General features: G+C 41.0%; 1 protein-coding gene across 5 annotated transcripts in view; it reads left to right on the plus strand.

The window, feature by feature from the left end:
- The window catches only part of Bach2 (BTB domain and CNC homolog 2), a 338421-nt gene that overhangs the window by 268196 nt on the left and 53543 nt on the right, over positions 1-16682 (plus strand). For all 5 annotated transcript variants that reach the window (XM_048353829.1, XM_048353828.1, XM_048353827.1 and 2 more), the window contains one exon: positions 1421-1675. In XM_048353829.1, the coding sequence (XP_048209786.1) occupies positions 1433-1675 (243 nt within the window). In that variant the 5' untranslated portion in view covers positions 1421-1432. The remainder of the gene's footprint in view (positions 1-1420; positions 1676-16682) is intronic.

The following is a 16682-nucleotide window of genomic DNA, read 5'->3' on the forward strand; positions in this document are numbered from 1 at the left end:
TGTGTGTGTGTGTGTGTGTGTGTGCGCACATACACACACAGAGAAGTAAGGCAAAGAAAGGGCTTACTGCTGGAATTACTGTTACTGGTAAACACTACTGAAAAACTATAATATAAATTATAAATGCTACATTTTAAAAATACCTCAAAGGACACATTTTAAAGCCAAGGAGCCTTTTGTTAATCTTCACTTAGCTGAGCACTGGTGACTCACACCTGTAATGTTAGCTACTCAGGAAACTGAAATCTGAGGATCATGGTTTCAAGCCAAAAGTCAGTGAAACACTTATCTCCAATAAACTTCCAAAAAACCGGAAATGAAGTTGTGGCTCAAGTAGTAGAGCATTATACCTGAGCAAAACAGCTGATAGTGCCCTGGCCCTGGGTTCAAGCCCCAGGATCCACATGCAAAAAAATAAATCAGTATTTACTTGAAATACATTATTTATCATTATTGATAAATATCAAGTCTGCTAAGTCTCCTGGGGTTGTGACAACACAATCCCATACCACAGATGGGGTAACAGTCTGGTTGTGCTTTGTCTTGAAGTGAGAAAGGGTAGATAAAATAGCAGGATATGTCCACTCTTTGGTACCCATGGTTTCATTCATTTGTTAAGTCACATGTTGTGATTAGGTACTTACTCTACTTGGCATCTTAGACAAATTTCAATTCAGGAACTTGTGTGTTCTACATTAAAACAGCATTTCAAATACTTAAAAAACCATTCCTTTCCTCAGAATAGAAATTTCAGTGCTTAGATTTTACTGTTCATCTATGAATGTTTGTTTCAGCTTCCTAAAAACTACCAAGTTTCAATGTACAGATGTGTTGCACATATATATGAGAGCAACACAAGAGCAACTCAGCAAAAGCTAATGATCAGTAGGGATTGGGAGGGAAGAGAAATCGACTGTGGGCAGTAGGGGGAGTGAAGATGTAGCTGGGGGAAAATAAAGAAGATTGAATACTAGCAAAATACACCCTTTGCAACTATGAAAACAGAGTAAGGAAATCTCTTAGAGATTCTATTTCTAGAAGGTGCAGGGAATGTGTTGGAGGGGATAAAATTGTTTGAAATATAGTGTTAACACATATGGATATGAAATAATGAAATCCCCTCCCCTGCTGTATAACTGATACAAGCCAAAAAAATTATTAAGAACAAAGTACAGATGTGTTTGAAATAGCTGCAGTGTTCCTTTAAGATCTGGCTTTGTTACCGTGGGGTAAAAGAATACCATAAGTGGAAGAGATAAAAGTCATCCATAGAATTGGAACGCTATAGATTGTCTGCCTTCATTGTGTTACCCAAGCATGAACATGTAGATTAGTGAGATCCAGGAACAGCAATGTTCCGCTCACCTTTCTGTCGCTCTAATAGCAGTTGTGACTCAGTGTCTCTCCTTCTCTGTTTCAGGGTGTGAACGGCATGTCTGTGGATGAGAAGCCTGACTCCCCCATGTACGTGTATGAGTCCACAGTCCACTGCACCAACATCCTCCTGGGCCTCAATGACCAGCGGAAAAAGGACATTCTCTGTGACGTGACTTTGATCGTGGAGAGGAAGGAGTTCCGAGCCCACCGGGCCGTGCTGGCTGCATGCAGTGAATACTTCTGGCAGGCTCTGGTTGGACAGACAAAAAATGACTTGGTGGTCAGCTTGCCTGAAGAGGTACAGTGACTCGACTTGCTGGTGTAGTTGTGAAAGGAGGTTCTTGTATTATAGAAAACTAGCTGCGTATGAGGTAAAAGGTATATTCTGTGCTACATCGATGTCCGAGTCACACAGACTTTGGTTTGTGGCCTACTGGGTTTCTATTTGATACACATGAAGTCTCAGAGGGATGAACATGAACAGAGCATGTTCCTTTAGGGGAACTGAGCCTCTGAGGCTCCATTACTCAGAGTTTCTAGTTCACTTCAACTTCCGGATTTGAGTTGTTTGGTACAGTCCTAAATGCGGGATCTGAATCAGTGAATCAGTGCTATGATTTCACTCTTTCAAATTGTATGAGGATTGCTAGGTTTCCTTTGAGGATAAAAAAACTGAAAGCATTGGGGAAAAAAATAAAGCATCAATAATTCTTGCCCTTACTATAGTGAGATTCTAAGAAGTGCAAACTTACTTTTCTCACCATTGATGAAAATACCCTACTCAGGTTTCTGAATTACTTCAGTGAATTCAGTCATTTTGTTACTGTGGGGACTTGAGTAGCTTGGACCTACTCTGTCCAGAGATGGTGTTCAGTTGCATGGTTTGAGCAACAGAATGTAGAGGATGAGCTTACAATAGGAAATCCTTACATTAGTCATCCTTTGGACTGTGTGTACAATTGCTCTTTGAGCATCCTGGCTTCCCTTCCTTTCAGGACATGAAGGGCCATACTGAGCATCCTTGACTTTATGTTCAGGGCAGAGTTATTCCCTGTGTCCTCCAACACAATGTGCAAGTAAAACCTATGGCCACCAGCAGCAGTTGTACAAGCTGTGCACTACACAATTTTGCAAATGGACCCCAAGGTTGTGCACTTTTCCACTGAATAGTTCTTTACAGCAATATAAGAGAAAACCAAAGACCCCATCACGTGGATGTGATGTACTCATTATTATAACTACAGATGCTTTTAGAGATCTAGAAAATAATGCTAATGAGTAAAAAAAGCTCTGTATAAGATGATAGGAAGTACTGAGGTGAGCATTTGCTCTACCAATAAGCCTCTGAATCAGAGATAAAACACAAATAGCGGGTATACCTATAATTATACATATAATCTCAGCACTCAGGAGGCAGAGGCAACAGAATCACAAATTCAAGACTAGACTGGGTTATGTAGTTAATTCATGGCCAATCTGGTCTGCCCAGAAAGATTGAATAATACTCAGTAACTTACCTAGCATGAGCAATGTCCTGGATTTGAACCCCAGCACTGAAAATAAGCCAAAAAATAAAAATAAAAAAACAAACAAGGTACACTAGATAGGAGGACCACCAGATTTCAGACCCTTAGTAAGCAATGTCTATAGTTACTGTGAGGAGATGTTAAAATGCAGGTTGCATAATCATTCTGTATTTCCATGTTCATATTCTTTTCATATACACCATAAAACACTCCATCAACACTCTTCATACCACTAGTTAATCAACAGCTAGAGAAACTAGAAGGAAAGGGACCAGTCAGTTGAAGATGACATCACTATGGTTGAGGTGAGGTGCACAGCCCTGCATGCCAGGTAACCTGGAAGGCTGAGGAGTGGCAGCTGAGGCATGGCTGGGGATCCTGAGCGCCATTTTCCCATCTGTACTAACGTGGGGGACAGACTTAAACATTTCATAGGTTGCCACAGGACTAGTGAACTAAATTTGAAATTTTTCAGCACACTTCCTATCACATAGCAGGTATTTGTCACACAGCCCTTTCTTCTCTAAATGGGAACAAAAATGTTTTCTCTCTCCTACTTTAGAATTCTTTAGAAATATTTGGAAAACTTCCAGTTATGCAACACAGTCTTGACAAAAATGTAAACTTTACAATTTACTATCTATTGTGTCTTTAAAAACCATTTTTTGTATTATACTAATTTGCAAATCATATTTTATGTAATTAGTATCTTTAGTGACTCTGTTAGCCCCATTCTTGGATGGGATCGTGTGTGCCTTAAGCCTGGACCAGTCCCTATTCAGCCCTGGAATCTTGACCCGGTCAAATCTCTCTGAGCCCCCAGCTCTTACCTGTATGAGCCCTCAAATTCAGGCATCCTTGAATCTGGTTGTCTCTCTCTTTTTCTCTCTCTATTTCTCCAATTTGAGGCAGATCTTTTTTTCTTTTCAGTATTAGAAAGATAAAATAGAGGGGAGAAAGAAAGAGGGAAGGGAGGAAGGGAGGGAGGGAGGAAGGAAAGAGAAAAAGAAAGAGAGAAAAAAGGAAGGAAGGGAGGGAGGGAGGGAGGGAAGGAGGGAGGGAGGGAGGGAGGGAGGGAGGGAGGGAGGGAGGGAAAGACCTGAGCCAGAAGGACTGGGAAGCAAAGGCATGTGTTGAGTCTTAATCACAGGGTGCAGTATGGAACAGCCATGCAGCAGTACTGCCAAGCACAGATGCCAATAAGATTATGGAGCCTTCTTGTCTGGAAGTTTTTATGGAAGCTATGAAAGCTGTTAATGTCTCTGGGATGGTTTAGGTCCAGTCTTTCAAAGAAGCACTCCAACAGGCACAATTATCTTTGGATGGTCCTTGCAGTTATGTAATGCTACAGCAAATTTATAATGTGGCAGCACAGGATGCCACTAGCACTCTGGGCCTGGGTGCAATGGTAGGGGGAGGGGAGAGTTCTGAGGGACACAGGGGCGTCCCTGGGAAGCACAATGACCACAGAAAGAAGGGGAAAGTACTCACTCTGCCCCGAGCACAGAGCAGGCCATTTTCCTCCCACTGTGCCATCTAACAAACCTTTATGGGAGACATCGTGATGCCTGAAAAAGAATAAAAGCAAATTTTAACAACTAAAGAGCATTAGCCATGAGGGGTTCAGAAAGCATGGATCTTGAACCAGCTACATGTGAGATGTCAGGCAAACCAATCAACTTCCTTGGCCCTATGTATTCATTTAGCAAACATATATCAAGGTCTTGTTATCTGCCTTGCAGATATTCTAGATGCGTTGTGAACTTTGCTTATCCCCAACTGGGGAAGTGGAGAGGGTAACTTATTGTATACCACTGAGGAAATTTTAAATAGCGAAGAGGATTAGGGGAATATTAGCATACAGGTGAGGGGATTTTAAATAAGTTATCAAGGAAGGCTTGTGTGCAGAAGTGACTTTTGGAGATACACCTGAAGGAGGGGAGGGGCTCGCTGTGCTGACAGCTGGGCAAAGAATGAAGTAGGTAGAACAATATCAATGAAAGAACCAAAGGCTGGACTGGCATGGCATGTCTAACACACAATAGCAGAAATGAGCAAAGATGGAATGGGAAGAGGCATGTCAGATTGGTCACCGTGCACCTTGCCAGACACTTGACCTTCACTTGAAATGAACTTGAAAGCCATTAGAGGATTCCAGAGAAGATTATTTTGACTGCCATGTGAAAATAGATTGAAAGAGGGCACTTGGCAGAACAGGAAAACTCCTGAAGTGGCCAAGACAGTAATCAAAACATAGGATGGTCTTGACTGAGAGATGTCAAATGTTGGTGTTAGAATACGATGGTATTTTGATGGTAGAGTTTATGGGTTTTTTCTTACAAATTGGATGTGAGATAGTAGGAAAAAAAAAAAGAAGAGACACAGATAATTACAAGGGTTGGTTCCTGAACTAATAGAAGAACTGAGTTATAATCAACTGAGACTAGCAAAACCTCAGAGGAGTAGGTATGTGTGGACAGAAGGTAAAACAGAGTTTCATATATATACTGAGATGCCTGTTCACATCTAAGTAGAGATGTCTAATACACAGTTGGGCATAGGTGGCTGGATTCATGGGCAAAGTCTAGTCCATAGTTAAAAAAATCTTAAAACCAGAGGGATATTCAAAGCCTCTCAGTAATGTAGAGGCCATTTGTGGTTTCATTGATCATTTTTGGTAGAGTACTAGAAGTAAAAAGCAATCCTATTATGTTCTACAGAAAATGGAAAAAGAGAAAAGCTAATGTAGGCTTTGTTTTTAAGACCTTTCAACTAAAAAGGAGCAGTGACATGGGATGCTTCAAGAAGCTAGAAAGAAGCTGTGTCAAAAGATATTCCATTTTTTTTTATGTTTTATGTAGGATGAAATTCCAACATGCTGTACTCTATAGCAAGGAATACCAGTATTCCCCCAGACCTTGTTTTTCTTCTCTTTCTGGATACAGATGAAAACTAAATTTGCAATCAGGCTGGCTATGCCTTGTAATTAATGACAAGTGGTGAACTACTATATCACTTCTAGAGTACGGCTATTACACATAGATCTAAATTTTTCATACTGTTTCTCATCCATCTAGCTTGTACCAAAGAAATCCAAGATGGTACAGAAGCACAAATCTTGTAGTCACTGATGGAAGAGAGCCAGGAAAGTGAGCCTTCCGATTCAACTCAAATTCTGAGATGAGTGAGAAATAAAGCTCTACATTAAGTCAGTAAGCCTTGACATTTATCTGGGTGTGTGGTACATAGCTGTAATCCCAGCTACTTGGCAGGCTGATGCAGAAAGATGGCTTAAGCCCATGAGTTCAAGGATAGTCTGGGGAAATACTGACACCCTAATGCAAAAATAAATAAATAAATAAATAAATGATGTTTTCTTTGCCAGCACAGTAGAACCTAACCTATTCTGACCAGTACTTGAGCCTATAGAAAGATTCCCAAAGAGAAGGGAATGCTGACCATATAGGAGACAGAAGTCAGTTGCTAACTGAATGGCCTTGAGGACACAATGAGGATAGGAATTTCTTTCTGGCCAAGGGCCAGATAACTTCTCAAGGGACAGCCTTATCTGGAAAATGGTAGCACTGGGATGGATGACCCCTGAGGTGCAAACCTATGCCATAGGTTTATGATTCTTGAACTTTTCTAGGAGAGATAAAAATCCAGGGAGAGGGCTGGGGATATGGCCTAGTGGCAAGAGTGCTTGCCTCTTATACATGAAACCCTGGGTTCAATTCCCCAGCACCACATATACAGAAAATGGCCAGAGGTGGCACTATGGCTCAAGTGGTAGAGTGCTAGCCTTGAGCAAAAAGAAGCCAGGGACAGTGCTCAGGCCCTGAGTCTAAGCCCAAGGACTGGGAAAAAAAAAAAATCCAGGGAGAAAGAAGTAAGATTTGGGTTAAGAGCTAGTAAAAGGCCATGGAAATGGGAGGCAACTGTTTAGAAGAAGAACTGTAGGGCTCTGAAAGAGATGCCAATGTAATTCTGTAGCTCATTTTTGTCACTAATCTCTAAATCCTCAGAAAACCTCTGTGATAGGTGTTCCTGGGAGATGGCAGTGGTCCTATAGGATCCCTGGCCCTTCTGTAATCTAGAACACCATAGATTGTAGCAGATACAGCTAAATCATGACTGTTTAGCCAGTGCTGGAGGTTTCAGGATTTTGACAGAATTTTTTTTTTTTTGTCATGGGGCTTGAACTCTTGAATTCTGGGCCTGGGTGCTGTCCCTGAGCTCGAGGCTAACGCTCTACCACTTGAGCCATAGCACTACTTCCCAGAATTCCTTCACATGTAATGGCATCAATTTCAATGTGAGAGAGTAGGGCGTCTTACAGAGCTGCCATTCAGATGAATGAAATACTTCTTAGAAGGATGGTGCTACTGAAATAGTAGTTGTTGTTATTCCCATAAAAGGAAAGAACAGTCTACTCTGATGAAATGTCTCTTACCTCAGAACCTTCATTAAAAGCTGTAGTGCAATTTTCCAAGTTGCATTAGTGAGACTTGGCAGGAGATTAAAAACAAAAAAAGAAAAAATATTCTTCCAGGTAACTACTTGCTGGCAAGGAAAAAGTTTTCAAGTCCTAGAATCATGCTGATAATTCTGAAATGCCTTGAGGCAGAACTTATTTATAGTAATGGAAACGTGACTTCCAGTACTGAGAACTGGGACTCTGTCTCAGAAGGGGTTGAAATAAAGCAAAGCCATGAAAAGGGAGCTGATATGTTTGTGAGCACCTCTCTAGAGGACTTGGGATGGTGCTGATACCCACGGAGAAAAATGTAGTGTGAAAATAGCCACTGAAATAGCTAATTTTAAATCTGAGACACATAAGCTGTTTTCAAACCTCTTACGTTTTTTTAAATCCTGAGGCCAGTATGTCCTATTTAAAGACTCTTATGTAGAAATGTGTTCCTCTTTTGGTGTAGCAGTAGGAGTTGAGTAGACAAAAACCTAACATCTTAAAATTATTTGTAAGTGACCTGATTTCAAAGCCAGTTTTAAATTTTTTTCATTTTACCTATTTATTTCTATCCAATAAAAGAGAGCCACAAGAATCAACATTATGAAATAGATTTATAACAAAGCCTTTGACAATAAACTTAAGAGGCGGAGATATGAAGATCTCAGTTCAAAGCCAGCCCAAGCAAGAAAGTCTGTGAGACTTTTTTAATCTCTAATTCACTAGCACAAAGCCAGAAGTGGAACTATGGTTAAACTAGCAGAGTGCTAGTCTTGAGCAAAAGAGCCAATGAATAGCACTCAGGCCCTGAGTTCAAACCCTAGTAAGAGTACACAAAAAAACAAATAAGAAAAATTATTTGCAGTGTATCTACTCTTTTGAACATGTTTGCCAGTCCTGGGGCTTGAACTCGGAGCCTAGGCACTATCCCTGAGCTTTTGTGTTTAATACTAGCACTCTACCACTTGAGCCATAGCTCCACTTCTGGCTTTTTTGGTAGTTAAATGGAGAGAAGAGGACTTTCTCAAGGACTTTCCTATGCAGACTGGCTTCGAACCTCAAACCTCAGATCTCAGCCTCCTTAGTAGCTAGGATTATAGGTGTGAACCACTGGCGCCCTACATATTTTAAACCTCTTTTCTGCATTTGAACTAAATATCCCTTACATTCTTTCTTTCTCCTATTATGGAGACTCAGCTATTTCAACTAAGATTAATAATAGCTTTAAGACAAAGTTCAGAGCTATAAAGTTCCTCACTTGATCAGTAATCATAACTATTATTTTGTCATATTTAATCATAGGACCTGGGCCTTTAACCAGGTACTTAATGAATCTTTCAATTCATGATAAGAAGTTAAATAGCACTTGGAAGAGGATTTTTTTTTTAAGTATTTCACTTCCCATCCAGATTACCCACTCAACGCCCTCCCAAATAGAAAGGTGTGATAACGAGACAGAATGGCTGTCAGCCATCATGAGCTGGCCATAAGCCATTGTCTAATTAGCCTGGCTTCGTGGTTGCAGGGTAATCTCTGTTGAGGAGATCATTGAGTCATTCATGGTGTAGTGGTACTTTACTTGAGCCAGTACTTCTTAGAGAATAGGTTTCTTGTTCGGGGTTATTACCTATCTTTCTCTGCCAATAAAAGTGCAGACTTTGTAGGCTAAAAGCCAAAACAGAAGAGCAACATTGATTTCTCTTTGCTTCCTGAAAACTGAGATTGCAATTAAACAGTGAAGGCATGATGTGTTTTTTAAAGTGAGTTATAAGAAAATAGTTTCCACACCAAAATACTCAGAATCAAAGAGCTAGTTTTTGTTCTGTCTTTCCTTTGGCAGTTTTCACAATTGGCACCAAGTTCAGGATATCAATAAAGTTACCTAATAATCTTAATGGATTCACATTCCATTCAAAACTTGGAATGTCACCAAACTGCTTCAGGTTTCAACTCCATTGTTAAGGTGTTCACAGCCTTTCTGATGGGTGTGCAGTTATAAAAGCAGACAGCCTTTTTGAAAGAGTTCCTTCTTATGGTGTGAACACCTGGAATCTTAGTTGGACAAGCCATAAGCCAGGAAATCGAGTCAGGAATTTTTTAATAAAATGTTTCTTACCCAAATATTAGAGTGATGCATGGCAGTCAGAGGAAGGAAAAACCTGTTGTGTTCTTAGAAGCACAAGGAAAATAGAGTCATGTGCGATAAGCAGTAAATTATGTTATTTGTTTTGGTTTTTACTTGAATCACAAAGTCAGATAAAGAACTGATTTGTTTGCTCTTTGAGAATCTGAACAGTTAAATAATAACACTTTTACTGGGCACTGGTGGCTCATGCTTGTAGTCCTAGATACTCAGGAGGCTGAGATCTGAAGATTGTGGTTTGAAGCCAGCCGGGGGGAAGAAAAGTCCCCCTGAGACTCTTATCTCCAAAACCACTCAAAAACCAGAAGTGGCACTGAGGCTTCAGTCATAGAGCACTGGCTTTGAGCACAAAGAGTCTCAGGATAGCACCCAGGCCCTGAGTTCAAGCCCCACATCCAACAAAATAATGATAATAGTACTTTTGACTTCCTGTTACCCTGGAAGTGTCCTTTTTACATTAATTTGATACACATCATAATATCAACACATTCCTAAATGTGTTGTCTTCCCAGTTGATTCTGGCCCCACCTCCAGGCTAAGTAGTGATGCAGGAGCTTACTGTCTGAGATGCACTACCATGTACAGCCTGGTGAAGGCTGTGTGTGAAAAAGTTATACATTTAGCACCTTGGGTGGGAGGCAGCTTGCCCTCCAATGTGAGCACACTTTTTGGCTGACTGGCAGCAAAGAGAAATACTGGCAAGCTGTTCCCAACCAAGCCAAAATGTTGGCCCGGGGGTGAAAAAAATGCTGGGATTTAGCCAATAAAAGAAAAATTCCGGAGTTTAGACGAAAATCAAAGGAAAGTCACATTTGGAGGCCTCCAACTTGTTAAAGTAGCAACTATTTTAATTTATCTTCCTTATTATTTTTATTTTACTTGTAAATAGTTGTATAAGATTACAATTCCATAAGTCAGGTTATGAGTACAATGTATAATGCACCTTGATCAGTGTCACCCCTTCCATTATTCTCTCTCATTTTACCCTATCCCATCCCTAACCATCTTTTTTTTAATATAGGATAGAATTAAATGTCACTGCTAGTCCTTTCCAGGTTATTTTTTTTTCTTTTTTTGTTTGCCAGTCGTGGGGCTTGAACTCTGGGCCTGGGTGCTGTCCCTGAGCTCTTCAAAGCTCTACTACCACTTTGAGCCACAGTGCCACTTCCAGTTTTCTGGTGGCTAATTGGAGATAAGAGTCTCATCGACTTTCCTGCCTGGGCTGGCTTTGAACCGTGATGCTCAGATATCAGCCTCCTGAGTAGCTAGGATTACAGGCATGAACCATTGGCACCTGGCTTTGCAGGTTATTTATAAGCTACCCTTTTTTGTCTACTGATTTTTTTTTTCCAGTATTGGAGCTTGCGCTCAAGGCCAAGACACTGTTTCTTAGTTTTTTCACTCAAGCCTGGTACCCTCATCACTTGAACCACAGCTCCATTTCACCTTTTTGCTAATTAATTGGAAATAAGAGTTTCATGGGTTTTTCTGCCTAGGCTGGCTTCAAACCTCCATCCTCAGATTTCAGCCTCCTGAGTAGATAGGATTATAAGCATGAGCCACCAATGCCTAGCTGATTACTCAGATTTTTTAAATACTTTATTTACAAGCCCCTTCCAAGAGATGTCAACAACAACCAGAGCAGGCTCTGTGTGCAATAGACATATCTGTGTGTTAAGCCATGTTGAGCAGTACAGATTGGAATGAAATGATGTGTATGTATCACTTCAGAGATCTATCTAAGCCCCTGGAGGTTTGGTGTCAGTGATAGAGCACTTACCTAGGAAGTGAAAGGCCCTGCAAAGAGAGAATAAAGGGAGGGAGGTCACCTTTGAGCACATGCTTAGAAAGCATGAGGCTCTGGATTCCATCTTCAGCTGAAAAATAAAAGTAACAAATCCATCCAGAATGATCCTTCTAATACTTTTTGTTCTTGTTTAATTAGTTTCTAAATGAGAAAAGCAGAGAAAGGGAAGATCATTAAGGCATACTTTTTGTAACTCTGAAATTTCTTGAATGGGTTAAATCTACCAGATTTACAATACATCGATGTAAAAAAATGCAATTATTATTCAAAGTTCCATTTAACAAACTTTGTCCATGCCTACTATTTGAGTCATGATCAAGATCTTACTATCCATTGACAAAATAAATAATATTCTACCAGTGTGAATGAAGTATTTCACGTACATTAGAAGAGAACTTCATAATAGTATAAGATGCTAGACACTGAAATAAGTTATCAAAAATTCAGAATTGGGGCTGGGGATATGGCCTAGTGGCAAGAGTGCTTGCCTCATATACATGAGGCCCTGGGTTCAATTCCCCAGCACCACATATACAGAAAATGACCAGAAGTGGCACTGTGGCTCAAGTGGTAGAGTGCTAGCCTTGAGCAAAAAGAAGCCAGGGACAGTGCTCAGGCCCTGAGTCCAAGCCCCAGGACCGGCCAAAAAAAAAAATTCAGAATTACCTTCAGAGGAGTGTGTATATATACACACTCATCAGGATAATATTAAGTATAGCAGACTAATAAAAGTAGATTACCTGTCTGCTGGTGGCTCACACATGTAATCCTAATTGCTCAGGAGGCTAAGATTTGAGGATCATGAAGTTTGCCTGGGCAGGAAAGTCTCTTCTATCAAATTAACCACCTAAGTGGAGCCATAACTCAAGTAGTAAAGCCCCAGCCTTGAACTAAACAACTCAGGGACTACCCAAGCTTGAGTTCAAGCACAGGAAAAAAACAAACAAACAACAAGATTAACAGAATCAGAAGAGTAGATCACACTTCATAGGTCACTTCTTGGGGAGATTAACTTAGAATTTAAAGCAAGATATATCTTTCTAAGAATTTACAATAAAGTCAAAGAATTAAGACCATAGAAATTACAGATGAAAAGTTGAAGAGCATTCATTGTATATGCCGTGCTGTATTGGCACTTTGTGTTGCACATATGTAAATGAGGTGAGAATGGGCCATGGTCGGGTTAGTTACTTGGAGCCTTAACTACAAAACAATAAATTTAAGCAAAAGAACCTAGGCTTGATCCAGGTAAGCAATAGGCATTTGCTAAAACATTGTGAGCCATGAAGAGCCATATGAAAAATGACAAAGGAAATGTGTTTATAGCAATGGAATGCATCATAGATGAGAATCAGAGACGCTGCAGACAGAAAGCACAATCCAGAGATGCCTTCTGGTCCTGGCAGGAGCTAAGAAAGGTCCACAGCAAGGTGAAGATGAGACTGATGGCACCTCCCAGAGATGTCTGAAAATAGGTGTGGAAACACATGGCAGGGAAAGACACCATCAGACCTGATGTATATCTGCAGTGCTCTTTATGTGCCTAAGATTCTGGGAGCACAGCGCTGAGACACAGCCATGAGAACCACCAGCATAGAGGGTATGTGTGAAACCACTAGAAATTGTTGATCTCAAGAGAAATAGAAAAAGGAGCTGAGATTAAGCTCTAGCACTTTTCCTCTGTTACCAATACCTCTAGTATGAATGGAGTATGTTCTGAATTACTGGTCTTAAGTTGATGTTCATTTCAGTTGAGGAATATTTAAGCTCCAATGGTTTACCAGACTGTAGATGTAAAACTGCTCCCTAAATTACCCTTTAAGACATATGCTTCCCAAGGGGTATTGTGAGCATTAAGTCTTGCCTAGCATAGCTGGCTACAAGAACCTATGAGGAGTTGATAAATTTATCAAGGTCGAAGCCCTTGCTCTTCAGGTTATTTTTAATCCAGTGCTGCATATTTTGCTAATGCTATGAAACAGATTCAAGCAAAAATGATCAACTTGGTTAAGGTTCCAAAGTAACAGATACAAACACAAAATAATTCCTCACAATTTTGTGTCCGTATTTTAATGCTATAGAATGCTCTTGTTCCCAGGAGATCCACAGTAAGCTATTTCGGGGTGATGGGTCATACTGTCTACAGTTTACTTACAGATAGTTCTAAGAGAATAGGTTCATGGGAGTGGGGGGAGTGAGTGTGCAGGTACTCATGCATGTGTAGATAATTAGTCATAGAGAGAACAAAGTACAAAAATGTGGCAAATTTAATAATTTGGCTTGATTGGTCTCCTCCCAACATCCCAGATCCACCCTGGATTCATTCATGGAATTGGATTGATCGTGTGTGTGTGTGTGTGTGTGTGTGTGTGTGTGTGTGTGTGTGTGTGTGTGTGTGTGTACTAGCCCAGCTATTTATGAGGCTGAGTTTGGAGAATCACCTGAACCTAGGACTTTGGGACCAGCTTGGGCAAGAAGGAGAAAAAGAAAAAGAAGAAAAAGATCACCAGCTCTGTACTAAACCATATGTTAAGAGTTGAAGATTTGGGAGCTGGGAATATGGCCTAGTGGTAGAGTGCTTGCCTCGCATACAAAAGTTGAAGATTTGTTGCTTTGGAGAAATAGAATAAGTTGGAAATCTTAAGAGCCTGCACTTAATTTAATGCATAGGCAAATAACAAAACAAGATAATTTGTATTGCTGTAAGTGCTAAAAGCAAAATAAGGCAGTGTGATAAGAAAGACAGTAATTGGAGAGGTGACAGTGGGGCCAAGGAAGACTTCTCTAAAGAGAAACCTTTGATGCTTCCTGTTGGTTTGTAGGTGCTTTTTTTGTTTCTTTGGGGAGGTGTTTTGTTTTGTGTTTTGAGACAGGGTCTCATTATGTAGCCTAGACTGTTCTTGAACATTATCCTTCTGTTTCTTCCTTCTATGGGCTGAAATTATAAGCATGAACCATTACACTTGACTTGACAGGAGCCCTTCAAGTTGAGATCTGAGGAACCATTTGGCCAGATTTGCACTGAGCTAAAATGACTGCTACTCTAGGCACTGCGGACATAGCATTGAATGAAATAGATTGTCTTCTTTCTCAGAGTCTACATTCAGCTAGAAGTCACCGGTAGTAATCAGGAGTATGGGTGACAAGGATAAAGGAAAAAATAATGAAGGTGGGGGCTGGGGATATAGCCTAGTGGCAAGAGTGCCTGCCTCGGATACACGAGGCCCTAGGTTCTATTCCCCAGCACCCCATATACAGAAAACGGCCAGAAGGTGCTGTGGCTCAAGTGGCAGAGTGCTAGCCTTGAGAGGGAAGAAACCAGGGACAGTGCTCAGGCCCTGAGTCCAAGGCCCAGGACTGGCCAAAAAAATAAAAAATAAAAAAATAAAAAATAATGAAGGTGGGACAGTAGGGAGACCATAACTGAATGTGACATACAGTGGTCAGGAAAGGGTCACTGTAAAGGTGATCGAGGAACAAAGGCCCGATGGTCCAGTTTGATGACTCTGACTTTACTCATGGAAATGTTCATCTATTAGAGGGTTCTAGATAAAACAACAACATAATCCAAATTACCTTTTGAAATGGTAGCTGTGGAGGCTGAGCTGAGAGTAGGCTGCAGTAAGGGGAGGCAGAAGTAGAGATGCCAATTCAGTGGCTCCTGGAGAGTGTGTGTGTGATAACCATGAAGAGATGTACAGGTTGGATTCTGACTCTTGCTTGAAGGAGAAACTGCTAGGGTTTCCCAAAACTAACTGGCTGGAAGTGGGATGTGAGAGGGGAAAAGAAGCCAAGATGACTTTGTGTGTAGGGCTATAAGACCAAAAAGCAGGGATTTGTCATTGATTGAAGCAGGAAAGACTGCCGGAGAGCAGGGATGACAGAGGAACAAGCAGCTGGGCAGGTGCATGGCAGGATGAGTAGGTGATCAGGAACAACCAGCTAGGCAGTCTGGCAGAGGAAATAGGCAAAAAGCTTTACCGAGAATTTCATAGTAGAATAATTAGACATGCCTTGTGAAGTCTTTTAGGAAGGCTTTGTCGTTGTTGTTTGTTTGTTTGTTTTTGTAATGTACAAATGAAAGTATTGGTAAGCATGTCAGCTGAGGTGAAATTGTTAACCCAGCTTACACTGACATCCTCCCAGGGCAACTCCTTTCCCTGAGGCTGCTGGGGAAGGCCTGTCTTCTTCTAGAGCTGGATGAGAGTTTCAGGAGAAAAGGGAAATTGTCACTATTCACAGTGACATGTGAGCTGGCGTTGGTAGGAGTGGCTCTCCAGGGTTCAGCCAAAGTGTAACTGTGGGTTCCCAGACATTTTTTGCCAATGACCTCTTTGAAGAGTTACTAAATTTCACAGACTGCCTCTCATTTTGAAGCCAAATTTCTCTTCATTCTTTGCCCACCCACCCCCCACACATAAGTCTGTGAGGGACACACATTCTAAGCATATTTCGTTCCTCAAGAGCAGGCTCTGCCTGCTTTGAGACTATTCCTTCACATTCCATTGCCTCTTCTGCTCTCCCTCCGAGATTCCTACAGTCTGCTCTTAAAATAATGCCAACATATTTATCCAGATTTTTTCCTCCCCCAAAGAAATGCCAAAGGCTTTTCATGAGAATTTGTAAGAATTTTGGACTCGAAAGATTGTGTTTGGAATAGGGACTTAGACAGCCTGGGCCCTCAGTAGATTCCTATTGACAGAAATGATGGGCCTTGAGCCATGCATACATGTAGAGCCTTCTCTCTGCCTGTCGTGCTAGTGACAGTCCAGCCTAAGAAGCATCCCTGGGGACTTTCATTCTGGCCATTGCCTAGACAGAAAGAAGGTAGGTAATTTGTCCTCTCCAACTTGCTCTTCCCAACTGGGTTTATTTTTTAAAACCCTACTAGTGAGATAGGCCAATCACAAAAGGATAAAATATTTTGTGATTCCACTTACATGAAGTGGACATAAAATCGTCAAATTTATAGAAACAGAAACTATGAAATGGTGGTTACCAGAGGCTGGCAGCTGTGGGGGGAAGAGAAACTATGATTTATTGGGTACAGTTTCAGATTTCCAAGGTGAAAAGTTTCTGGAAATCTGCTTTATAATGATATGAATACACTTACCACTACTGAACTATACTTGTTTTTAAGTCAAATGAAAGATTTTTGGAAGCTGGGCATAGTGGTACATGCCTATAATTCCAGCATTGAGGAGGTTGAGTCAGAAAGATCAAGTATTTAAGGCCAACATAGTCTACACAAATCACAGTAAGCCTAGGGTCCTGAGTTCAAACTCCCAGTACTGCTCCCTAAAACTTCTTGCTTGCTTTACTTTGTCAAACGAGTGGGCCAGCCTCTGCACCCAGCCTGGC

Source organism: Perognathus longimembris, chromosome 9 (assembly GCF_023159225.1).
Source record: "Perognathus longimembris pacificus isolate PPM17 chromosome 9, ASM2315922v1, whole genome shotgun sequence".
Taxonomy (NCBI): Eukaryota; Metazoa; Chordata; class Mammalia; order Rodentia; family Heteromyidae; genus Perognathus; species Perognathus longimembris.